This window comes from Synchiropus splendidus, chromosome 14 (assembly GCF_027744825.2).
Source record: "Synchiropus splendidus isolate RoL2022-P1 chromosome 14, RoL_Sspl_1.0, whole genome shotgun sequence".
In the NCBI taxonomy this organism is placed as follows: Eukaryota; Metazoa; Chordata; class Actinopteri; order Syngnathiformes; family Callionymidae; genus Synchiropus; species Synchiropus splendidus.
The window spans coordinates 10,288,471-10,315,612 of NC_071347.1; the positions used below are offsets into that span (position 1 = coordinate 10,288,471).

General features: G+C 41.2%; 1 protein-coding gene across 5 annotated transcripts in view; it reads left to right on the forward strand.

Moving 5' to 3' along the window:
• The window catches only part of megf11 (multiple EGF-like-domains 11), a 136,040-nt gene that overhangs the window by 22,897 nt on the left and 86,001 nt on the right, over positions 1-27,142 (forward strand). For 2 of the 5 annotated variants that reach the window (XM_053885215.1, XM_053885218.1), the window contains exons 2-7: positions 2,950-3,081; positions 11,265-11,377; positions 11,991-12,092; positions 13,670-13,770; positions 24,510-24,602; positions 24,778-24,789. In XM_053885215.1, coding sequence (XP_053741190.1) covers positions 11,271-11,377; positions 11,991-12,092; positions 13,670-13,770; positions 24,510-24,602; positions 24,778-24,789 — 415 coding nt within the window. In that variant the 5' untranslated portion in view covers positions 2,950-3,081; positions 11,265-11,270. Of the gene's footprint in view, positions 1-2,949; positions 3,082-10,780; positions 10,854-11,264; positions 11,378-11,990; positions 12,093-13,669; positions 13,771-24,509; positions 24,603-24,777; positions 24,790-27,142 lie in introns of those variants that run through there. The other 3 variants (XM_053885219.1, XM_053885220.1, XM_053885217.1) reach the window with 2 other exon arrangements.

Sequence of the window (27,142 nt, forward strand, 5' to 3'; positions counted from 1 at the left end):
AGTGGGAATATAGTTGGGAGGAGAGCAGGAAACAAAAACTGTTTGGCACTTTGGTCGGAACAGATGCTTTCAGGTTGACGTGCAACCTATTAGTCCCTTTGTTGACACTGTGAGTGTGTTGCACGCTCTTGCATTCTTTAGATGTTAAAACTAAATGCTTGATATAAAAAGGCTTTTGTGGAGTCTTTATTTCATCTCCAGTCTGAAATCCAAATATCTTCACATCTGACCCATATGGAATATTTCTGCAGCTGAGGTTGCTCTTAATGGCTTGAAAAACTCTTCATTCACTCTAACTAACTCTAGCAAAGACACTAGTGTATGCATGTCTAAGTTTTAACTTTAGCGTGCCATCTGTTTAGCAGTTGGCACAGGAAGCACGCTTTTCATGCCTCTGGAGATCGTTCATGTCGTGCCCAACTCCTGCTAGTTGTGTCGCTCACTTCTTGTTTTAGATTTGCTTCCTGTTTTCACCTTCTTACCGCGACTACCTTCCATCCAAAATGTCCTTCGCCAGTTTCACCCCTATTGTGTGATTAAACTGCTCCTATCAGTGTGTCTCACTCTTTCTCTCCTCTTAGTTGGTTTGTTTATTTATTTACTTTTCAAGCTGTTGTTTTTGTGCTGGTTTTCTTGCTTTTTTTTCCTTGTTTCCGATTATCGCTTGTTCTACTTGATTCACAATAAAGTCTTTATTTTATTTCAGTGTCCTGAATTGTCCAATGTCCTCGACCAACCTTGAACAAGAATGATTTCTTGCATTTAAAATAAGTCATATCCCCAACCGTGCTTTTGAAAAGAGTAAGAAATTGGTTCAACATGACTTCTAGCAATGCTAATGCTAATACTTAGCAACCTCCATCACATTCCATTTTCATCTGAAATTTGCTGCACTGCTCCAGAGTACTCTTGGTTGTAAGCTAAGTATTAATGGGATAAGTGAGGGAAATTATTTATTAAATAAAACAACAAACAAATGATGGCAGCCACATGTGAACTCCACTTCTCACTAAATGTAGCAGATTTAGTTGCAGCAGAAGTTCACAGCCGCAACCTGGACCTTGACATCATTTCAACCAAACAGAGGGAACTACTACTCGAGCTTGTCTCTGACTCAGTTACCTCATTCCCCGTCCTGCTTGTCCCACGCGACTGCTGATCTTTCCTTCCCTTGCCAGTGAAATCATCTTCCTCAGGGGCTTCTTTTTATTCCATAGCGCTCAAATCCTTGCGTGTCAGAACCAGGACATGTGTTTATCAGAGTGAGAGTTACCATGAAGAAAAACACTTCCAGCCAGAGCTTCTGTTTTTATCAGATTTACACCTCGCCTGTGTCCAAAAATATTTCTGAGCGTCAGATTTGCCGAGGGGAAATTCTAAAGTTGTATTTCAAACTTAAGTCCAGAGGGGCCGCTGTGTAACTTTCTGTGGCCTGCAAGAGCTTTACATTTCATACAGTTGGCTGGAAATTACAGATGAGGTTTCATGAAACATTGTCCTTGTTTTCGTAAGCCACTAGATGGCACTGTCCACTGTAAAATGTCTGGTTTGAACAATTATTTCACTGAAGCTTCATTTCATTTTCAGACCAAGAGCGCCACCTACTGAGCCCTGATAATTACCACATTGTTTCATGAAGCCTCATTGACCCATCACTAGTTAAAATTAAATTAAATTCTACTTAATTCATTGGAACACAGACGTGACAACAGTCCATCTGGAAACAGAAAATGTTGAGAGTGAGTTTGGATGGATGCTTGTGGTTTCAGGTGAAGAGACGAAGAGTGCTACTGTGTGAGTGGTGATGAAAGAGAACAGTTTTATATATGCACAGTATTTTGACGCCACAGAGGATTTTTAATAAAATTGTCCTGCAAATTGGCTGCACAAATGATTCCGAGATTCACCCATCAGCATTTGAATGTTTTGACCGACACAAAACTTTCTCGGTCTACAAAATGTTTCAGTATTTATTTGAGCTAGGACATGTCATTGATGCAAATAACACATGAATCACATGTACATGCTCTTTCACAGGGATTACATGATACTGTAATACTGTATGTGAAGCTTTAACCAAACCATCCATGATGAAGGTGACCAAAGGAGATTGAGGGACTGAAATTTTAGATAGATAGACGCCAACAAATACTACTAAATAATAAAGAAAGCAAAATAATTTGATTTTTAAACAAAGCAAGTCCCTGGTATTTAGTGATTGGTATTTTGTGTCTCATTTTGCCCTCATGCCTTTCTCTAAGTCTGCTGATCATTTTAGCTAAACTGAGTCGTAATGAATCCATTTGCACTTTAGGAAAAGTCTTTTTTTTTTTTTTCCAGTGGATGATAGCGTTTTGCGTTGGACGCACGCTTCCTCGAGCATGAATGAAATGAGCGGGGGTCACAGAAATGTTCTTGCCTGTAGAACCCTGACTGCCCATTTTCTTTACATCTCAATTCAAAGGGAATGAAGTGCGGACAGATCTCCGGAGCGACCTCTGACCTTCTGAAGGATTCATTAAGAGCAGCGCGGCGAGTGTGATGACAAACACATCAGTGTTCCGTTCACACCTTCATTATCATTGTAATGACCCTCGCCCGGGCTTTGTTAATGAGAACAGATAATGTAATCCTGTCACAGTGTTGCACGCCGCTCCTCATCCCGTCTGAAGTGTGAGCAGAGTTCATTGTATGAGCCGCTCTCCAGTTAATGTTATTCCTCTGGTTAAACCAGCGTTACCAGGTATGAGCGGCGTGCTGATGTGCAGCGCTGCACCAAGGACACCGGCCTTTCAATAGCAGCTTTTGTGAACTCTGCCCCCGTTGAGATTCTTGATCCTATAAGAAATGCATGAGTTTGTGTTTGCGCGCATGCGTGTGTGAACAAGCGAGGAAGCATGTGTCTTCGGAGTGTCATCATAAGCTCATTATTTTTCTTCTCTCCCACAGATCTGTGACCTGTCATCACTTCTCCCGCCGAGCGCGTGTCTGCGGCGCAGCGGCGCTTCTGTCACTGTCTGTCTCGGAGAGCCCCCACTGCTGCTACCAAAAACTCGCCGGGACCAGAGGCTGGAAGATTAGGTGAGCTTAAGGCCATGCGCCTCTGGCTATTAGATCACCTGTTCTCTTCACACAGCGCCACCGGACGTACTTACTTGTACGTATGAGTCTCAACTGCTCTGAGTTACGGATTCACTGCATATAGAGACAGTAACCTGAGCTCTGCATGATCACCACCAGTTCACCTGTGTCCGAGTAATATTTAATAGTGGTGTGTATCTTTAATAGTCTGCATGCTTTACAGTGTTTGTGTGCAATATTTTGAGTGTGTGCATTTTGTGCAAAGTGTATTTATTTTTGAACACTGGCATTGTTTGCGCATGACTTTCAGAGTATTCTCCATAATGCACAGCAACAGTTGGAACCTTTATAGGATTATAAAATTCATATGAGAATTGTTTTTGTGTGGTCTTTGATAATCGTGTCGCAGATATTTTGGTATCATACAGTGTGCTCTTTGTCCTATAAGGGGATTGAATGAGGAAATGCAGGGTGTCCATAAAGCCACTAAACAAGTGATGATAAAGGCAACAGTTGGGACCTTTCCTGCTGATGTCAGCAGTTATCTAAGTTTTCATTCACAATGAAAGTACTGAGATATTAATAAAATAGGTATTATCAATTCAACGTAACTGGTTGTTGTTAACCCTTTGTGTGAGTTTTTTCAGTGGAATATTCTACTTTGATAACACTAGTTCAAAAGGCTGTCGGTCAAAAACGGTTAGAGATGTAAAATAGAATCATAAGTATGAAGTGAATAAGTAAATTCACTCCTGTAATTTTTATATTGTGACATCACCTGGTGGCAGCTATAGTGCGTTACATAGCTTTTACAGATGTTTATCTGATCCACTGGCGACATTCTCCCTCATCTCTGAAGCAACAATGATGAGGATGCTGACTGGGCATAACCACTGTACCATGCACCTCCACCACTATGCTCAGTGTATTTTGTCTCATGCCTTCCTCCGTGTGTCTGCCACTATTTCCCTGTTTATTTTATTTCATTTTATTTTTTCATATTCCCGCCACACAGTGCGCCACCGGCTCCAGTATGTGCTACATGTGGGCCAACCATGAGCCGACGTGCCGTCACTACAGTAGAAGCAGCGTCACGCTCTCATACTGTTCCGGCAAAAATCTAGGATGAATATTCCTCATTTGCATTTTTAATGGAGGATTTAAGTTAATATTTCAATAAGTTAATATGATTTGATGCATGCAGATTACAGTAAATATTATCTCTGCCACTTTTTTTTCAGTGAAAACCAGAGGTGCAAATAAAGCACACTGTGACAGTACAGTTTTCGAGCAACTGTCCATTATTGAGAAAAGTATTTTGTGGCTGTTTTGAACTTCATCTCTGCTAGGTTTCATGGTCACTTATATCTGTACTTTTACCTCAAATCTTAGCCCTTATTATTTATCAAATAGATATCCCAGACAGATGTATAATATAAATTCACATTATGTACTGTATGTATTTATAAATATTTTATATTATAAATACTGATTCTACTTTTTATATGATAAATACTGATCCTACTTTCATTTCAGTAACATCTCCTCTCCAACTTCTTTCAAGAGGCCCAAGTGTGTTTTTTTCCCCTCCAGAGGTCAAATTTCATATTCTAACAGGGTAACTTTACCCAGTTAGTTTACAAAATGGCTGCTCCGCTCAAAGTGCTCCATATTACTTTTACATTATTATTGTAAGACTGACAAGAACTACAAAAATGATTGATCCACTGTGCCTGCAAGACTGTTTAGGCATCAACTGATGAGAAATATCAGTATTGAAAGTCGCCTAAACAAACCTGCTTTGTCACGGGTCAAGGATATGGAGCGGGACCCAAGTGCAGTGGTGAAAGTCACAGGAGGCAAAGTCAAAAACAATATTTTAATAATTAAAACAACAAAATTACAACAGAAAACGTCATCGAACCGGGAGAAACAAAGCAAAGTTTAAATGTCCAAACGGAGTAACCAAACTAGCAGAAGTCCATATACAAGAATAAGAGTCCAAACAGAAAGCGTCACCGGGAGAATCAAACCAACTTCAATCTGGGAACGGAGAGACGAAAGTACAATGAACAGAGATAGTGACAAAAAAAAAAAACAGGAAACAGGAAGAAACAAAACACTAACTCAGGCACCAGGGTTTAAGACAGTAACCTAAATAAACTAGCTAGCACACAGAACAAGAGAACAAACGAGGAGAGCCAATTCACCACAGGGAACAAAGGAGTCCAACGGAAAGCGTCACAGAACCGGGAGAATCAAACGGACTTAAAACACAGGGCACAATAGGAGTCGATCTGCAGGAACTAGAGGAGTCGACCATAGGGAACAATAGGGGGCGATCTGGCACACGTTGCTGGAGTCCAGGTGCTCTTGTACTCAGGTGATCAGGGGTTGATTGGCTCCAGCCGTGTGCCACAGGAACAGGAAGAACGGAGGGAGAAAACAAAACAAGACTCAAGGGACCAAAACAAGAGCAGAATCATGACATGCTTGTTGATAAAAGCAATGTCATGTGTCAGCTCGGTGAGACGTGCTCTACGTAAGACGAGTGTAATGTCGAATCCATGTCATATCACACTCAGCTCTGAGATGCTGGCCTGAGGGACATGGAGATGTGCTCCGCCTGCAGCGATATGTTGACCTTGTTGTGCACAACATAAAGTTCATTCAATGCAAAAGGTGTCCATGGGCGTTTTGGCCTGTGGGTGAACCATTTGTTTTGAATTCTGCTGGCATGATGACATTCTTGAATCTTCTATGCAGCTAAAAGTTAGGATGATGATGTGATGTTTCATGCAAAAGACGACTCTATAACCCCAATCCAACATCAGGAAGGCGAGAAGAAGGAGTTCCTACCTTTAGTTCTCAGGAAGCTTTGCTGCCATGAGTGCTTCAGTCACACAGTATACTCCATAGACATGTCTGAGATTAAGTCTGAATATAAATTCAAGTCACTTGTTCACTTCTTTGAGGAGAGTCGGGCCCATGATAACAAAAGAAAACGAAAGATATTTACAACCACATTAAAGTGGCTCCCGCTTTGAATTTGACAGCCTTAATTGGCCTGAGACCTGTGGAAAGGTGATGTAGTAGCCCATCAATCCAACAGCCTCCTGATGGAATTCACCTGAATATGAAAGCAGCCGCCACCTTAACACGCCTGTCTTGATTTATCAACCTGGAAATGAGTGTGACTTTAACCCCTGCCTGCTCAAATGAAGCGCTACTTAAAGGAAGTGCAGCTGTGATTGATTTCCTCTCACGTGTGTGAGTGAACTACATGTGGCTGTCAATGCAGTAGATTAGCTGAACATGTGAATGTCTGTGTTATTGGATACAGTCACTCAGAAATATTGAACACACCCAGCACAAGGCTCTGGAGGCCACGAAGGACGCAAACCGTCCTACACTAACTCAAAACTGGAGTCGTCCTGTCATCTGTTTGCTGTGCGTTGTTTTCCATCGTGACGGCTTCATCGCTGCCCACTGTGGAGAGTAGTCTGGAGGAAAACACGCACAGGTATCGCCCACTGACATTTAGCATGTCGGTCACACTCCATGTCATATTCACATCCTTTATCTTTGCTTGCATTTTGCGGAGCTAAGACCTTCAGGTGTGGCGAATCCATCACTGCCAGCGTCTTGATGGCGTGTCCTACCTTAGTCCCTCTGTCTAATGAAATAACCTGCTGCTCTAAACAAATCAGATTCTTTGTCACTGTCAGGTGTGCGCCTGTGCCGCTCACCCTCCGCAGCACAGGCTGTTGAAGGTCTGACTTCATGGCAGAGCTTTTGAGACTGAAAGCATAGAAGGGAAAAAAATGTTTGGAAAGTCAATTCTATTCACACATATTGATGCATATCACTCAAGCTATTGAACATTACCACTGCAAGAAAAATGCTCTTTCTTTCAAAACAAGGTCTCATTTAATTCAGACTTGTTCTGTTCACAGTGTCCTTCCATGCCAGAGTTGTTTTTCTCTACACATTTTAAATGAGATGGCCGAAACCCTGGAGCAACAACTGGCAGCAAGGACAGTAGAGAGCTCCATCTTTAGCTTAACTGTTTGGTTTATCAACTGACATTCTGCAGATCTTTCCAAATGTTTTATCTGTCGCCTGTTTACGAACCACCAAGCACCATGTTAATGCAGCTCTTTCTCGAGGAATTCTGGTCTGGCTGAGATTGAAATAGATTTGTTTTTGTGATTTTACTCAGCAGGTACCATTTTTTAACAAATGCTCATCAGAACCAAACATATAAACATGACGTTATATCATCTATGAAGTTGGTTCTCTTGAATTGGAGCATCCATTTTAACATGTTCTCCAACATTTAGCACACACTGGTCTGTGGCCTGCTGAAGCGAAGGGTTGCTGGTTCGCTTCTAGATGAGTGATCGAGCATCACTAGGTGTATGTCTCATCGTGTCAGGAAAGTTGCCCCAACCCATTTTTAATGGTGAAAAAAAATGGACCTTCCTCCTGAAATATTTTTGCAACTTGACTAATGCTGACAAGCTGTCATCGCAACCAGTGGTAAAAAAATAGTCTGCAGTCCATCCTTAATATGACTCAGCAGATTGTAGTTACCGATATTGTCTGCATTTGTCTGCATCACAATGTAAGTGATGTGCATACAAAAGCTAAATGTTTACAGACCCTTTAGAGCAGGGTCCCCATTACTGTGCGCTGATCGTGATCTACCGGACCACAGAGCTTCATGTTGCCGAGATCAAGACTGGTCCAATGAAATTACAGGTGTTTTATTCACAGTATTTCCGCTTGTGAGTATACAAACTCTCCAGCGCAAAATCTCAGTGGGGAATTGACTGCGGCACGTCAACAAAACGCCTGTAATTTCATTGGTCTGATGTGAGCCGCCTATCTACAGTAGTGGCAGGAAGTGTGTCCAGAGTATATTTTCATCAGCAGCCTTGATGCTGGACCCCGTTTTCAAAACTTGCCTACAGTGATCTCACGTATCCCCGCACACAGAAACCACTGACCTTTAAACAATGTCGACTACACAGCTGCTTCTACACCAGTGAAAAAAATGAGGAGATTTGCATCGTGTCATATGGATTCATGCAACTCTGACCACACAAGCCTCCTGTCTGGAAAGTTGTGTGAAGAAATGTAAAGTCATATTCTTCTTAGCTTAGGTTTCATTATATTTCATTTGTCAGATTTTTTCAGTATTTTTCAGCAGTTTAAAGATGCATTTTGTCTCAGCCACCAAATTGTAGCTGCAGAGAGAGGAAGAATAACAAAAAATATTAAATACTTATTTTAAATATATATATTTATACATGGATGTTTGTTTTGGATTTTTATGACAGGTAGCTCATTGTGACTTGTTCATTTATAAGAAGCTCATGAGGTGAAAATGTTTGGGCACCAGTGCTTTATACAATGTGAGGAGTTGAACACCTTAAATGTTGGTTATTCTACAGCTCCTTCTAGTTCAGTGGGAGCCTCCGTGGATCATGGCGTTAGCTCCCAACTGTTGTCACGCAGACAGACGTTATCAGTCCATTCAACTGAGGCACCTGTCGTAGTAAAACAGCACCTTATTTCTTGTGAAAACAAGGACAAAGACATTTCTTTCAGCAGTGTGTGACTGGCAAAACTGTGTTGATATTAATGACTTTCGCTCTTTGCATCATCCTCGCACATTTGTCAAATTATTTTGTACCACTTTCAGTGGCGTTGAAGCAAACTTTACCAAATCAGCTCCAAACATATCCACTCAACTGACTATTACATATGAAGACGTTAGGTTTGTGTTTTTCAGAGCAGCCGATTGGTTCACGACCAAGTTGAAAACTTTCAACAGGGATATAAAATGGGCCAAGTGAGAACACATCAAACTTGTCAGTTCCATTTAACACGGCAAAAAAGCCACTTTCAAGCCGGGTTTGAGGAAAATATCTGCGCTCGCCAAATGTACTGCTTTCGCATATTTTACAGCGCCACTTATAAAGCTCGGTCTCCCCGGGGGTCTTTTCAGTTTGCATGTTGTTGCCATGCAAGCAGGGTTTTTTTTCTTGCTACACCAATTTTCTCCGACAAATTTAGTGGTGATTCATGACTCTTCATCAGGTGCGTGCAATTCCTTCCCTTCAGGGGAGTGAAGAGTTCTGTTTTATAAAATATTAAAAATCTAAATGGACGACTGTGCTAATAAAAAGAAAAAAAAAATTGTCTTGAAAAATGCAAGACAAATATGGAAATGATGGATTGTAAACCATGTATGTGTAAACACAATATGTTAAGTCATATTTACCTGTATAAATGTAAGACAAGGAAAATATCTTTAAAATTAGAATATTATAATTTTATCATCACTTTTAAAGACGGAACCTTTGTAAGTGCAGGAGTTCCTGGTCCACTGATCACACTGATGCACAAGACACGCCGCAGATAGGATGATAACAACAACAACAAGCATGGAGGAATCCCTGAACAAAAGCAAACAAAAGCATCTGTTTGGATGTTTTTCACTACGCAATGACCAGGGTTTCCACTACTCTGAATGTACTTGAAATTCTTATACAAATATTTTCAAGACATTAAAAGAGCTTCAGTTTAAATAAGGTGATATAAAAACTTGAATATATATTATTGTGCTAATGTATTGTATATAAAATCATAAAAATATAATATGAAAAACCGATAGACAGAGGGTTAAAATCCAACACACAAAAATGCAATATTAATATTTTACTCTTAGGAAGAGCTGTAGTTTTTTTCATTTTAAATATTAACAGTATAGAAAAGAGAAAAGTGAGGCGCAGAGCACATAATATGACAGGAAACTGGTCCGAAATGAATGTTTTAAAAAGCATTTTTGAAAGAAAAGTGAGAGATTTTAGTTTTACTTTCAATAAATAAAGAAAAAGAGAATGATGAGTCAGGAGAATAAAAGAGACAGGAGAAGGTTTTATGTCCTTATATGCGTGACATTTTCAGGCCAGCATAGAAAATGTTTCAAACCTCTTGTCCACATTGTACAACACATTGTACAACTTTAGTGCCTCAACTTACATGTGAAAAATGAAATAAATATGCATTTTTGAGATACAAAGTCCTGGAAACACCCAGGTGAGAAGTTTCACCATTATAAATAGGTATTGTTTGTCTTCTTATTATACAGTCATTGGCGTGGTTCAACTATCACCCTAAATGCTGCTTCTATGAGTGAATATGCAAAGTGGGATCTGATCATTCCATTTAAATGTTTGTGAGGTTCCAACTGACAGACAGAGCTGAGAGAAGTGTTGCATCTCAACTGCACATCATTTTAGATGCAGAGGAGGTGTGACCAAAGTGCGGCCTGGGGGCCAAATGCAGCCCTTGACTGGCATTGATGCTGCCCTCATGAAGTCAGATCAAAATCACAAAAGAAATTGTCCTTTTTTTCATTCCTTGCTTTTTGAAATCCTCAAATCAATAATTTGTTATTCTTTAGGTTCCCTTTCATCTGTCTGTACTGTTACTGTTAAATAATACGACTATATTACTTGTCCCTCACAATATACAACGTAAAGTGGGGAAAGCAATATACAACCATATAACACATTTTTAGCATATGGCATCATGGCGTCGCTACACTTCTTCCTATTTTTACCTTGTTTTATAACACTGAAGTCAAGTTAAATTTAAGACTTTTTCTCCTGTGTTTTGACTCTGCAGCCCCCCACAAGGACTGCAGTATGTGAATGTGACCCCTGAGGAACTTTAATTTCCCACCCCTGATCTTGAGGGTACTATAAAAAGATACTTCTTATAGTGCTGCATATCAATTGAAAGCTTCTATTTCAGTCGCTGTGAAAGTTCACTGGTTTTACTCCCTGGCCACATTCAAGTGCGCGACACATTTTATCATGTATCTTTAAATTACAGCAGGTTTCAACAATAATCCTTTTTATTTTCATTTGCACTTTGCCCCTGTGATATTCCAATTTGTCATTCATGTGACTGATGAAGTCTTGTCTTTTTTTATCTCTTGCGTCATGATAAATCAATCTGCTCTTCATTTGTATTCTATTTAAAAAGATGTTTCCTCTGACAGGTTTTCGGCTCATTGACTCTGAAATTGATTGTGATGATGAGAAGGTCCAAATGTTGGTCAGATAAAAACCATACATCTTTTCTTGTGTCTGGCGCCCCTACAGTGAGCGATGGGGTCATTTGTTACGCTACCGATCCTGCTTCTCGCTCTGGGTTTCCTCCCCGACGCGAGGGCTCTCAACCCGGATGACCCCAACGTCTGCAGCCACTGGGAGAGGTGAGCGCCTTCTCACATTCAAGCACGTACGCCTCCCTCCGTTTGGTGCCTCTTCATTTTTACCGACGACAAAACCAGAGGAGCAGATCTGTTCTCAAAGTCCATACAGCGCTATCGATCCGGCAGCTTAAGTCGCTGAACTGTGAGAGATGGGAGGAGATGCAGCTTCAAATGAAATACGCAGGATAATTGATCAGTGTACTCTCGTCCCGATCAATCACGACAGCCGCTGAGCCTGAATAATTATTAGTTGTGGCTGCTGGTGTCACTTATGAGAAATAAGCAGGAATAATTCCTGTCCTCCATGCAAGGGGAGGAAAGAAAGCTGCGAAGATATATTGTCTGGATTATTGCCTGACCAAGGTGAGGGTACTTAGGATTGTGGTTCCACCTTGTTGGCATCATAATGAATCTCCTAAGTGGGCTGTGCTCCTGGCTTGCAGGCCCTCCAATATCCTCACTCTGCCTCCCGCCGCATATATCACCAATATGAATTGCAGAAAATCTCCCGGCCTTTTCTCCCCACCACAGGGTCATTATATCACATTCATTCACACTTTGTTTCTTCGCGGGACAAGAAGGCACAACTCACTCCTGACGTCTAACTTTTCAGCTACGCAGTGACTGTGCAGGAATCCTACGCACACCCTTTCGACCAGGTCTACTACACCAGGTGCACCGACATCCTCAACTGGTTCAAATGCACCAGGCACAGGTGAGCTGAAGCAGGCCTCATTCTATTTATCACTGCTGTCACAGCACAAGGCTGAAGAAACTGGAATAAATGAAATTGATATATGTTTAGGCTCATTTATCCAGCGGACAGAGAAATACTGTGGGAATACAATGTTGTGTATATTGTCAGGATGAATGTATTTTCTTTTCTTTTTTTTAGGTTCTTGCTTCAAGCATCTTCATTTTATTCTTTTCATTTTTTGGCGTGTTTCTATAATTGATTATAGGTAAAGTACAAATTCATAAATGTATTTTTTTAAACAAAACAGCTAATTATTTTTTCTTACAACTATGCTTATTAAATTTCACAGTAGTCAAAGGTCGCCCATATGTGCGAAAAAAAAAGGATAAAATAAAATGAAATCCTTATTGCAAACCTAAAATCAAAATATCGCAGGTGAGGGAGCAAATCTGAGGTGTTTTTTCCAATTATAATACAGTAATCCCTCCGTAACAGGGATTATTCGTGACCCTCAGTCAAGTGAAAGTCGGTAATCTCAGATAACATCTTTCATTTTAGAGTTTACATTCTATACGTCTTTCAACCACTTGATTAATTCTTAGAGTTTTGAAAAATACAATTTTGCCTTACATTTCCAGGATTGCTTGGTCAGAAAGGGTTAATAATAAGGCAAAAATTATTTTAAAAAAATGAATGTATCTTGTGTCATTTTCACCCCCACGTAATTGGTGTATTATTGAGTGTTGTGTGACCACTAATGTTAAATTATTAAAACTAACTCACTGCCCTTTGGCCAGACACAGACCAGGAAGTTACTATATATGTGCTGTGCTTTGATAGTTTGACAGTTATTAATGGTTCACTTAAAGAGCACTCAAGTCCTATTATGCACAGCAGCAAGTACGTTACATTTTTTTATTTTTTTTTATTTGTGTTCTAATCCCACAGATGTGGCCCAAGTGTGGCCATCTTTACAGCTCCTGATTCATTTATGAGCGGAGTGCGAGCTCAATTGATCAGCCTGTTTGAGAGCTTTCCACTCTTTCTTTTTTTAAGCTTTTGACCATCCTTTCAGTTTTAAGATTCCTTGGCTGCGTCTACAAGACTTTAGATCTCGCAGAGAAAGCTGCCAACTACCTCAGAAGAAGCGTTTCAGATTGAAGCCAGCCAAAATGTTGGGAAATAAAATGTGCCATTTTCCGCGTGTGCTTATGTGCACACCAAGTACAATTCCAATACAAGTGCTCACAATGGATGTTGGCAAAGTTACACTTGAGGACAGTGCATGGTGAGTGTGCTGATTATTTAAGAAACAGATGACTGGCGTCGTGTGTACAGTAGTGTTATGATGAAATAACCACAGTCTATTGATTTCTACTGTTTCACTATAGACTTACTGTTGCTCTCTCTCCTCTTTAATTCTTCATGTTTGCTGTTTCACATTTCTCCTTTGATGGCTTTCATTGTTTCATTTGACCTTGCAACCTTTTCAGAAAAAAATCATTTCTTTTTCTGTTTTTTTTTTTTTGCATCAGGAGGTTGCCTGTCCTTCACCGGGGTTTCTCTTTATATTTCATATCTGTCTCCTTCACCAGGATCAGCTATAAGACAGCTTACCGGCGGGGAGTGAGGACCATGTATAGGCGCCGCTCGCAGTGTTGCCCTGGTTACATTGAGAGCGGAGACTTGTGTGTTCGTGAGTATCCTTTTTAAACATCTTGAGTCCTTGACGCTGACATTTCAGGTTATGTCTGCTAGACATTTAAAGAAACCTGAGTAAATATTGCGATTGATTTTGACTGTGGGGGGCAAAGAGACGGCGGCGCACCTTCCCGACCACACATTAACTCCTGATGCTCTTTTTCAACATCCACTGCTGCTTCAGATAAGAGCTTCAACATGTGGCAAATGTCTTCAACAGGATCTTAAATTCTATAGCTGCACTGTTTCAGTGCAAAATGATTATACTATATTATATTATATTATATTATATTAGCTTCATACTTTTGGAAATAAACTATAAACTGTATAATAAAAATAATAGTAACAACAACAACAACAACAACAACAACAACAACAATAATAATAATAATAATAATAGATGCAAGAGTGAAAGCCAGTTTTGTGGGAGAGTTGTAAGACCCGCCATGGCCTATGGTTGGGAGACAATAGCTTTGACACAAAAACAAGAGGACTGAAGTTAGAACAGTCAGGGTTGAATACTTTCATTTCCATTCGACTGACTGGAAAGGACACAATTGGGAATGAGTATATCAGAGGGACAGCTCATTTGGAGAAGAGCCAGGGTGTTCGGGCCCTGAAAAGGAGAGACGTTTGGAAATTTTGGATGAAGAATGTTGGCGGTGCCAAGGTAAAAGGACGTGACAAAGACAACGAATTTGCCAACTGTTCAAACTGAAGGGTCATTATTTCTAAAACAACAAAAGGAAAATCGGCCGTCCAAAACACAGCAATACGTTTTCAATATCTCTCTGGCTGCAGAAACCCACATGAAGGTGAGGACTTTTATTCATGCAGTCTGTCGCTACAGCTAACTGTTCAGAATGCAGTGTTGTAGTCACGACCACCTAACCCAAGACAGAGCCAAGACTAGGGCATAAAGAGAGACTATGGGAGTGGTGAGGCCAAGACTGAGAAAAACTGTACAACAGACTATTAGTTCGGTTTATTTTGAAAAATCGCATGTGTCTATATGACTTATGCGTCTGTCTGGTTTCAGAATGATCAGAATGACCCCATTGATCTTGGTCTCAACTCAGTCCTGGAACCTCAAAGTCTTGTTCTTGGATTTCTTGGATCTCTACACGACCAAGTCTTGTTCTCCACTCAATCTGAGATTAGGGGGTCTCAACTACAGCACTCCCAGGGAGTGGGACTTCCTTTTTTATGTTTCATGACTTTGCATGTATACTGAGTGATCGACATTCACGTTCACACTCGACAGTAGTGGTGGCCTTGTGAGGCTTCACGAAACAGTGTCCAGTCCAGCAGATGACGCTGTCAGCTCTAAAGTCGTGGATTTGAACCTAGCATTATCTAAACCAAGAGTGCCACCTATTGGGACACTGTTTCATGACACCTCATCAGCCAGGCTGAGAAGCTCGGTCATCTGGGAAGACACTCGTATTAGCACAGCTGCTGCTACACTTTGTAAGCAGCTGAACGACACATCCAGTAAGGACACTTACACGCTTCCTATCTGGGTTAGGGAAGAACAGCACATGCCAAACAGATAAAATTCCTTTCATGAGCAGAGGTTTTTTTTTTTTTTTAACCCATAACCCACTTTCCTTCCATCTTCAAAAACAGCCTCTCGTGCTCATCTGTAGATAATAAATACTGTCAAGGAATGTTTGTCGTTTCACAGCCTCTTTTCACATTTCGCGTGTAACACTAGCAAACATTGCGACGTTATTTTCTTCTCTCGGGAATCTGGTGAGTGGGAATGCGAGGTTAAAAAAAATAAAGCTGAGGAGATACAATTTCTAAGAGGAGACGATCCCTGAGTTAAAGCAATGTCTGTGATTTAACCTGGAGCCTGGTGCTGGCACAGCACGCACCCCGCTCTCCCCACTTTACACTCGGAGCAAGAGAAATTTAATTGAAGCTGTATAACTGGAAAAAATTAACGAGCCAAGTGGGTTCTGGTTACAGACCGAGTGGGCACTGCAACCGCCATAAAAAACACACAGGAATTCAATAACTTAAAAAGAGCAGAAAGCGTGAAAATTGAACTGTACAAGCGCAATGATAACAATCCTTCAGAGCGTTTTTTACGGCTTCATTAACAGCCATTGATTTCTATTTTTATTCACACATCAAACTGAATACTTTTGCACATCGGCCAAATAAAGAGGCTTCAGAGAGGTTCACTGCTTTTCTGATACTCTCTCGCTCTCTAATGTTTTATTCCCTTTTAAATGAGATTAGAATCAAAGCTTCATATGTTCCTGGTCCTTTTGTAACCTAAGGAAGTTGGTGAGAGGGTGAAGGCAGCCGTGCGGGTTTGCTCTCCGGCCAAAGTTGGACATGTCTGGGTTGTAGTCGCCCCCGAGCTGCGGCCGAGCAAAGAACACGTCTGATAATCCCGGGGTTGAGGGGAGAGAGACGCAGCCTGATCAATAATATATTCATGAGCTCGCAGACTGACAATGAAGCCGTTTATTTTCTACTCCAGCAGGAATCTAGGAACACCGTCTCTGAAAAGGAGTGGATTCTACGTTTGTTTGTCTCATTTAATGTCACCCTGATAGATAGAAAGCCCCCTCATATCCGGTGGTGAAGTGGGGGGCGAGAGGCCACTTAAACTTCCTGCTGCCTTGGCAAAATGTTTCCCCTTTAAATCCTGACACTACCTGGATTAAGAGATTTGTATTCCCTGAGCTGTTGCATACGGTGACAAAAGCAAAGTGCTCAGACATAAATCGACCCCAAATGAACATCGCCCACTTTCTTGCTCACAAACTGTCTCTTGTAGTGTGTAAAGCGCACACTGAGCTTCTTTACGAGCAAAAAAAGAAATGATTTATGGATTTAATATTTCCATCTATAAGTAGAATAACAAATACCTGGCCGCACTCAGGGTCTGGTTCTAATGTCTGAATCAGGGTGTAAAGGCTGGGTCATTCAAACCCACTTGTTACACACATGATGTATGTGTGGAAAGTGGAACATCAATGAAGAGATGTGATACCGTTTTCACATTTCAGACAACATCAGTGGCATCAAACTCGCAAGTTCAAAGATCTGAAATTGGGTGAGGGATAAATACGATAAAGGAGGAGCAGGAGGGAAGGAAGCGGAAGAAAAGGAGGGACGAATGGGAGAAGAAGAAGAAGTGAAGGACAGTAAAAGCGAAGCTTACAGTCACAGTTGCTGGCGAACCCATCGATGAAGAACGCAGGGATGATGGCGTCCAACTCCTTATCTGCCTTCTTCTTACTTGCTCAGTCAATACACGGCAACTATTCCACCTCAAATGTAGCGACCGTGGGAATTTTGTGGCCTTAAACCACTTGCGTGCCAATACTGCGGCAAGTGTCACCATATCGCAAGTTTGGTGTGAACCAAAAGTCATATGGGTTTCATGACTAGATAGATGACATTACATCAGTTGTGGGCAAAGTGCGGCCCAGGGGCCACATTTGTCCGCTTGCCTGTATTAATGCGGCCCTCATGATATATATATATATATATATATATATATATATATATATATATATATATATATATATATATATATATATATATATATATATATATATATATGGAGAAACATACTGAATGTATTTTATTCTCTTTCTAAATCCATGAAACAATTTGCAGGTTATAACTATATCTATGTTTTTTGTTGTTGTTGATGAACACACAAGATAAACATTTACCTGTTGTTCCAAAATCCATTTCTGATGACTTATTCTAAGCAGACCACATTCAAGGGAAGGTATTTAATGGTGGAAAATCTCCCCCAGCCTTGGGGGCTACAGCTCAAGTACCTCCCAGAAACATGGTCTCGCACTTTTGGGGGTACACCGAAGTGTCAAGATGTCAGATAGACAGACAGACAGACAGTTTTATAAGTAAAGTATGATTCAGGCACAGGAGGGATCTGAGTCAAGCCAAATGTTTTAGACATTTCAGTTGTGTTATTTCTTCAAAGCATTTACGCATTGTTGAAAAGATAATCAATATTCCACCTAAGCGATGTGGGCCAGGCTCTAACAACAATCGCTGGCTCAATGTCAACTGAAAGGACTTTTCCTCATGCATGCTACATTGTCATTTCAGGCCGGGATCATCCTTGTGCTTTGACTTTAAAAGCCTGGACAGCGAATTCTGATTTGACTCAGTAGCAATGATCGGAATATGTTCTGAAAGGAAGTTACTCTAATTCAAGTGTAATTGTAAAGGTTTACTGACTTGCTCCAACATGAAACCATTTCACCTGATTTCTCTCGTGTTTTACCACTGGTGTTGGTTTGTGTACGGCTTGTTCTTTGCAGGGAGAGGCTGGTTACAATATTTTATTTCTGCGACCTTTTGTGTATTTATGTTTTTTTTTTTTTTTTTAGCAAATACCAGGTAAACAACCGGAAAAATCCATTTGCTAGTTGTTTGTTTCCTCTTATTAAATACTGCATGTTCCACTGCACTGTAGAAGGGATCGTTTCTCACCTCTTCACCGGACATTTGTTTTCTCCATTTTTGAGTGAATGTTGTATGTTGAATTAAAAATCTTCATAATTTTTTGTGGTCAAATCCATAACACGCTCACACCTTGTTTTACACACACCCTGAAGAAGGTCAGTGGTGCAACACTCGGGCAACCACATCCTCCCGACATGTTTTACTCAGCTCCCTGTTTCTTCAGTTTTTTTTTAAAGTTTAATTATATTAGCAAGAAAATCTGTATTTAAAAACGATTATTTGATGCTTTGCTTTAATCACCGGAATATGTTTGCTTTTCCATGTTGACCTGATGGTTTTCTAAGGCAAATCGGATCAAAGGAGAGATGAACATTGTCTACATCATAGCTAACAAGAGTTCCCACTCTTCTTTCAGTGATTCTCCTCTAAGCCTGTAATGAATCGCTGGGTTACCTGCGACAATGTTTTGATCTGATTTCCACTAATAAGTTTTCCGACTTTTCCAACTTTGGTGTTCATTAACTCGGTGACCTTTGATCTCTCAGAGGCCATTACCTTAATTTGCTATCTGTCTCTGTATGGAACGTGAAGCACACATTTCCTTACTAATCAGCTGGTTATTACTGCAGCGCCGGATGAAGCACTGCGCTAATGCCAACCACTCAGAGCCACCTCACCGGCTCCACAAGGCCAGAAACGTTTCACCACTAAAGATGATCCGATATGTGATGATAGTGAGCTCACTCTGTTTGCTTCTGACTCACTTTAAGACAACACTGCATGGGCTTATCTCAAATTAGTGTTCAGATGAGATTCAAAACCACTTTTGGATTCAGTGATATCTTTGAGGTTAGGGTGCATTTTTTCCAATCCTTCAAAGACATAAAAAAAAGTCTTGTCTGGACCAGTTGAAGTGTAAAAAAGTCGAGAAAGCTTTGGGGGAAGTTGTTTGATGCGATCCCACGCCACGGCACTTGACTGACTTTGCTATCGACGCATCACTTCAGACTCGATAAGACGACCCTAAATGAAATCATTTGTACATATATTCTTGCTGAGCAAACACAGCCCCGTTTTATCTGACGTTTTTAAGGAGAATGGTTTGACTGGGCGAGAATATAAAGTATACCAACGCGGGACAGCAACTGCCAATTAGCTCTATTGTTCCCCGTCCTGATAACACCTCGCTATAATGAGTAAGATTAGCTCTTTATCTAGATGAAAGACTCAATTTTCCGACAGATTCCTTAGACATGAGTGAAGCAGGGCGATTCATGAATTTCAATTAAAATGAAAGGCCCACCTCCTGTTTTATGATGCCTTCCCTTCAGTACACCGGTTGAGCTCTCAGGAGAGGGGCGCGCCTTCGCCTCTCTTCCCACATTCAAAACTTCACTTCCATATGCCTTTCTTTTCTTTCTTAAAAAGGGATGTGCCACATTTGCATTTCCCTGTTCTCACTGATCCAAATTTGCTGATTGAAACTAAAGGGAATCAACTCATCGCGGTGACATTGAATTTGTCTCCCGTCTTTGACGACTCGGCAAACTGCGCACTCATTGATTACAGGTAGTCGATCTCACGCCTTCGTCAGCACAAATCTTGCCGCTACTTCTTCATTCCTCGTCCTCTCTGTTGCCGCCGTTCTCGTAATGAGACAGTCCGTCCTCTGCCAAAGGAAAGAATGCTCCGAAGTCTACCCTGAATTATCTTCCAATCTCTGCTTGACCATTTTTGCCATGAGAGCATTTCTGCAATTAGCCATGGCTTATGGGGCTCACTGCTCTCTTTGGTCTCCTGCTGTCAGAGGACGCTAATCCAAGCCAGATTGAGTGATAATCTATAGTCACAGTACCAGCACGAGCCTGACCCTGGTGAGCTGCATGAGCACCATAATATCCCACACAGAGCTGCTGATATACAGATTTGCTTATGTTGCAGTATGAAGCAGCTCAACCTCAAAAGCCGAGTGTAAAGAAGTCCAGCTGATCGAGTTCACTTTGAAGAAAAAAAAAGAAATCCATATCCTGCTTTATGATGACGCTTTCGTACCCTTAGACTAATGCAAAAAGGTTCATTCTTATCAACAGCTGGCTGATAGCTAGCGTGTACGCTGATCTTGGATCCCCTTGTTTCCACAGAAACCGTCGGTATGGAAGCCTTGTAGAGTATAAGTGTCGCTGGTCATATCAGCTCGGGAGGAGCCCATTGATGATGACGTCAAACTACTGTGGATTTATAGTTTCATAGTTACATCTCCACCGAGCATGAGAGACACATAAGCATATTAACAATGGGTTAATGGGGTTTCATGAAACAGTAGTGATGGGCTGATGATGAAACAGTGTGCTCATTTTCAGATCTGGGTAGGTGGCAATATTGTTCAAAGCAAGAGATTATGCAGCCAACAGTGTAGTAGTGTAGTAGCCTCTGGAAACTGGGACACTCAAGACACTGTTTCATGAAGCCTCACCAACCCATTGCTAGTGCGCACTGTTAGACAACACCAAAAGTAGAAATTAAATGTTTGTACTCTGCGGTTCGGGCGACTGAAGATGTCAGTACAGTAGAGGAAGATACAGTTGCTTAGCTAAACCAGCAAAACTTTGCTGTTCTGTTGTTTTTTTCTTCCCTCCATAATTCCAGTTCCTTAAGAATCGAGTGACATGTGACTGGTGGTGCCGGCAACACACAACACCTATACAAAACACGTGCAAAATAATGTATGTGGCCTATCTTTATCAGTGGATGGTGTGGATGGTTTATGCAGGAAGTCAATGGGTGAAAAGCAAAGTGGATGAGGGCAATTTTCAAAATAAAACACAACATGAGACAGTCAATTGCAGGGTTTCCGCCTCATGTGAATGAGCGTTGCACACCACCAACGCTTAATAGAGAACTGCCACACTTTCAGATCAATTGTCTCTTTTCAAAGATGGAATCTCCCACGATCAAACATATTTAAACTAAGTGGAAAGAAATGGATTATGCGTCATAGAGCTGGTCTTCAACATGATGGTTTTTGGCCATGGTTTTTTCCACCTCCACCTGGCAGAAACAATGAAGTGCATTTCAGTCTGAATCATCCACATTACATTGACGCCTCACAATGTCCATTGAAAGCTGATCTCACTTGATACTTGACACCCAATAGAAGGCCAAGGAAAGTGAGTAAATAAAGAGCAGGGCAGAGCAGATGAACATTCAAATTTCCACTGGGGCATTGAGCAGTCCTCCATCAATGAGTGTATCGGCTGCATTTTGTTTACGTGACGCACATTATTGAGATGTTAGGAAATCAGTGCCACCATCAAGTTCGTATTCATTGCATACAAAACTCACCAAAGGAGGCACAGAGTTCCTTCGTCATCCATTTGAAAATGGAAGTTTAGCGACACACCAAATGGCTTGCTCTCTTAGTGGATCATCTCACTAAGGAATGGATGTTTCCTGTTCACTTCCAGACAGCAGGAGGTCTTCAATTGTTTCATGTAGGAACATTTAGTAAAATGAGACACATGTCTTTAATGTGGATGCTTGTGTGTAAGAGCAGGTATTGTCATCTTACCACCCCTGCGTTGCCTGAAACCACCTCTGGAAAAATACCCACCTGGCATTTAAAACACATGCCAGAAAGACTAGAGAGATGGTTCTACCTCAGCTGCATGCCGCAAAAGTTGCTCCTGTTACATGAAGCCTTAAACCTCTGTGGTGGAAACTATAAAAAGAATGTATTCATGTAAAACCTCTAATTTTCTCATTGGCCTGCTCTGAGTCAAGTACCATGGAGAGCTGCCACCCACATCAACCGTCACTTATCTCTCTACTATAGCCATTGAAACTTCTCTTTTACAAAGCTTCCTACAAAGTTCAACATCCACTTGAGTTATCTGGCAGAAGGACACTAGATTGATTGCAGAGTGGTAGATACATTCCTCTCAGTCAGAAATAAAGCAATCATGCATCTGAATAGGCGGCATTATTGCCTGGGAATGTATCTGCGATAGTGGCATTAAAACAGTTGAACACCCAAAACTCTGCATTGCTTGACTGAAGACAATGAAACTACTTGTTAAAGCAACATGATTGTATCTGTAAAGTATTGATCTCACGTGCGGCTCCGAGAATTGTGTAAATTATAGTAGCACTTTCAATATAATCTAGCACTCGAACCATGAATACGTTTGCTACTGCTAAGAAGAAGAGAACGGATGACAGCAGTGTGTCAAGTCTGGATGTGTATTCCATCAACTTGATCTGGAAGAATAGTCCCAAAACGTCAAGTAGCAGGAAGTCAATGAATCTGTATCACTCTTCGTATCTCTTCTTTTTCTTGGTACTTGAAGAGAGCCAGGTAGCAAGAGGCTATTCCCACAGTGAGTGAAGAGTAAATATTGATCCTGCTATCTAAAGTGTGAAAAAAGTTTGCCACTGTCTGAAAATTATTAGTGTGAAGAATGTCTTCCACACTTCAAGTGGTTTCAACTTCAGTGATTCTGATCCATGTTCAGCTTTTATTTTGTTTTCTGAGACCTTTCTTTTTGGGGGTTTATTGACAAGAGGTGGATCAGACTTGGGGCCTGGGATGGTGCAAAGTAACTAGCCACAATTCGAGAAGAAAGGCCACATGATTTCGCAATGCATTGTGGGCACATACACCACTTTGTGTATTCATAAAGTGTGAATAATACTAACTATATACACGGATACCTGCATCGCCATGGTGACTACCTTGACAAACCAAGTTTCTGTGGGAAACCCTGATCTTATTTTTCTTTTTATGTCACTGACATACTATATATGATGCCTCTTATGTTTTTAGAAAGAGAACAACCAAATAAAAATTATAATATGATTTTTATTATTATTATTATTTTTTTTTTTTGTGTGGAGTAAATCAGACCAGTAGCATAAAGCTGTAAATCAGAATCACAATATTGTCACAGCCCCAATAATATAGGGTTTGTGAGTGCCCTCTTTTTGCATCCACTCGGAATTTCAACCACTTCCACGATGACAGATGCAACTGGCAGACATGTTGTTGACGTTGTTGGCTGGACAGTCTGTGTTGTCTCCCGTCCCAGTTGTGTTATATGTTTTTTACGGCCTCAGTTCTGGTCACTGACTAAATTGTCACCAGCTCTTCTCTTGCATTAGTGGCAATAGACGTTCATGAAATACAGTAGCAAGGAAAAATGAAAATAATGGAAAGTTCACTGATCCTTCTTTCAAAGGAAACTCAGTAAATAAAACTTTCTCAGGCCCATGTCAGGGGTCCTGAAGACCTTCAAAGGAGTCTGGTACAAAAATGAAAGCCAATTCTTTTTGGCAAATAAACAAGTGGTCAGGCATGTCTGTCTTTCTGCTTTTCTGAAACATTCCCGCAGTGAAAAAGAGAGACGAATATCGGAATAAAGCATTGGAAATATAGTGAACAAAATTGATTTGTTCAAGTGATGAACAAGATCTGTAATTAGTGGAAACCCAATGTTTTCTGAGCAAGGTTTGGTGCGGATTTAGTGTCCTTGCTTTATGCATTAGGCGTCCATGTTAGTGGACCACTGATTCTCATCACACACTTTCTTCATCCTGGCCCGACTTTCTCTTTTCCCGAGATAAGAGCCCGTCTTTCTTAACCCTGCCAGCTGAGTGACCTTGTCCGCTAATGTTTTAGTCATGCAAAGTGCCCATTTTTGCATTAACGTTTCTTTCCACAGTGACAAAAAACTTCATATCGGTCATTTTATTATCCGGCGGAAACCAAACTTCCGGCCCTTGGGAACGCGCCGGCTGGAATACTAATATGCGGCCAATCAATGTGGAGCCGTGCTGTTCAATACGAATGATGAAAAAAAGTGCACTCGGTAAACACTCAAGTGCCTGTATCTCCGACGTCGCAGGATCAGCCTATGACAAATCACTGGACGATCAAATTAGAGGGGATTTACAGCTTGTTCTCCCGCCGCTTAATCTGCTGATAAAGGCTCATTGTGCAGAGTAAACGTGTGATGATAAACCCAGATGTTGACCACAGACTCAAGCATCCGTGGAAAACAGTTCACCCTGATGTCAAACACTGGTGTTAAATATGAGCGTCTCAGACAGGCCCGTTTTATGGCTCATTTTCTTTCTCGCCGTCTCTCGGAGGTGTTCAATTACGCAGTTTATTTGCTGTTTAATGGTACTTTACTGCACCATTCCAACACAGAATTGACTTCATTGTCAGGCATTTTTGTCATATGCTGATGGGGGTTTATTGTCTTCCAGCGATGTGTTCGGACGAGTGCGTCCACGGCCGCTGTGTGTCTCCAGACACGTGCCAGTGCGAGCCCGGGTGGGGCGGCCTGGACTGCTCAAGTGGTGAGTGCGCTCCCCTGCTACACCAACAGTTAGTCACTCAGACTCATTTATTTCCTAAACGGCTTTCACAGCCGGTTAGTTTGTCTGAGTTTGCTGTTGTTGAGCTGTTTTGCCTCGATGTACGTCTATCTCAAAGCTGCTCAGCTTTGTGTCCCTCTCTTCTATGCAAACACAGCCAACGGAACAGGTAAGTCCCAATGAATTCATTTTCATCTGCTGAAAGTGGAAGTGATTTGCTTGATGAATTTAGCGGATGGATGGATGGTTGCATCCCCCATGTGTCTCCGGAGCTCCCTGTTCTGGTCTTAATCATGATTCGACTGCTGCCTGTGACGTGTGCAGTGGAGTGATAAATCAATGCCAGGCTGAGACGAACCATCGTCCTCTCTGCTTACTGGGTTTCCCTTTGCTGTCTGGACTGGTTTTTTGCCCAGAGAGTGAGTCGGTGCCACCCTGGCCTGCTGGTGCTTCCGCCTCCTTCCCTGACACACTTACGTTTCTATGACTCCACCTCAGCGGCATTAAACCCTTATTTTCCTGCACACATACCTATGCATGATTGACGGGAGATTATACCCTTAGTGTTATTGTCCAGATCTATGACTTTTCATTAGCAGGAGAGCCATTCGGCTGATTAGCAAATGTCTGTAAATCAGTGGCCTGTGCCACGCTGCCGGCCTCTCACCACTGGATTCATGGTCTTAAATGACAAGCTAGTGCTGCTGCTCACTCATACAGACCAATGAAGGTCCAGCAGGAAGGATGTGAGGCTGAGGACCCCCGCGGGAGCCTTGAGTTACCCGCTGGTGGTTAGGAGTGCAGCGACATGTTCCCTGCCTCCTGCAGGTGCTGAGCAGGTCCACCGTATTAAAACAGACTCGGTGATTGAGTCATTATTCATAACTCTGGATTTCCATACGAAGCAAGATTCCAGGCCTTTTCATTTACGAGCTTTCATCTGTAGAAATGAGGGATGCGTGCCAATTTTTAAATGAAATCTGCCCCTCTTTTTTTTTTTTTTTTTTCCAGGAAGTGGTTCAGCATTTTTTTTTTTTTTTTTGTCTTTCACTAGAAATTTGATGTGAGCAAAGTGCAGACAGGTGAAGCGAGGCGCTACACTGCTCAAATTAAAGTGCCGACTTTGACGTTTACATTGACGGCCATTGCCAGTCCATTAACCCTCGCATCAAATGAGACAGTGTGATATGAGACGTCACATGCTGAAGATTCAGAGGAGAATGGAGAAGCAAAGCAGTTAAGAGCATACATTTTGATACAGACTCAATAATGTGTCTGGACTGGACTTCTTACTCTGCCAGACCGTGGATGGAATGGGAAATATACCTTTTATTTAGATCTATTTATTTAGTTTTTCCTTCTTTACCATTTCAGAATAGTATTTGTCTTGAAACACATTTTAAAATTGCTTCTTCCATTGCAATATGTTTACATGTTCTGTTAATCTTATTTGTCTATTATTATCATTATTATTATTATTTTCTATCAAGCATAGAATAATAAAAAAATATAAAAAACATTATATATATATCAAATAATATCAATGAATTGCAGTTTAATGTTATAAGAATATTTGCCACAAGAAGCCACATTTTTCAATTTGAATGAATTTGGTATATTACTGAATCAAATGATGGAGTCATACATACATTTAAACAACAAAATATTGTTTATTTTGCATTTGCATTAATGTCCTGAAAATATTTGTATTATAATTTCAATTTCATGAGAATTCAGAAATCAGAGTAGTGGAAACCCTGGCCATTGTGTAGTGAAAAACCTCCCTGAACAAAAGCAAACAGATGCTTTTGTTAGCTTTTGTTCAGGGATTCCTCCATGTTTGTTGTTGTTGTTATCATCCTAGCTGCCACGTGTCTTGTGCATCAGTGTGATCTGAGGACCAGGAACTCCTGCACTGACAAAGCTTCCCTGTTGTCAGGAGAGCAAACTGTTAAATTAAGTTAAAATAAATGATTTTTGTTGTAATCAATTAATCATTATTAACTTGTTAACTTGAGATTGTGATATACACTGCTCAAAAAATATAAAGGGAACACTTAAACTCCAACTTAACTTAAACTCCAAGTCAACCACACTTCTGTTGAATTGGCAAGACACACCCAATAAAGGAGTGGTTCTGGTGGTTTTGGTCACCTTTGAGTGCTGGTGGTGCTTTCACTCTAGCGGTAGAGTCTACAGCCCGCACAAGTGGCTCGTGTAGTGCAGCTCATCCAGGATGGCACATCAATGTCAGCTGTGGCAAGAAGCTTTGCTGAGTCTGGCGTCGTAGTGTCCAGAGCATGGAGGCGCTACCAGGAGACAGGCCAGTACATGAGGAGATGAGAAGGAGGCTGTGGGAGGGCAACAACCCAGCAGCTGGACTGCTACCTCCTACTTTGTGCAAGGAGGAACAGGAGGAGCACTGCCAGACCCCTGCAAGTTGAGCTCCAGCAGGCCACAAATGTGCCTCCTCAAACAGTCAGAAACAGACTCCATGAGGGTGGTATGAGGGCCCGACGTCC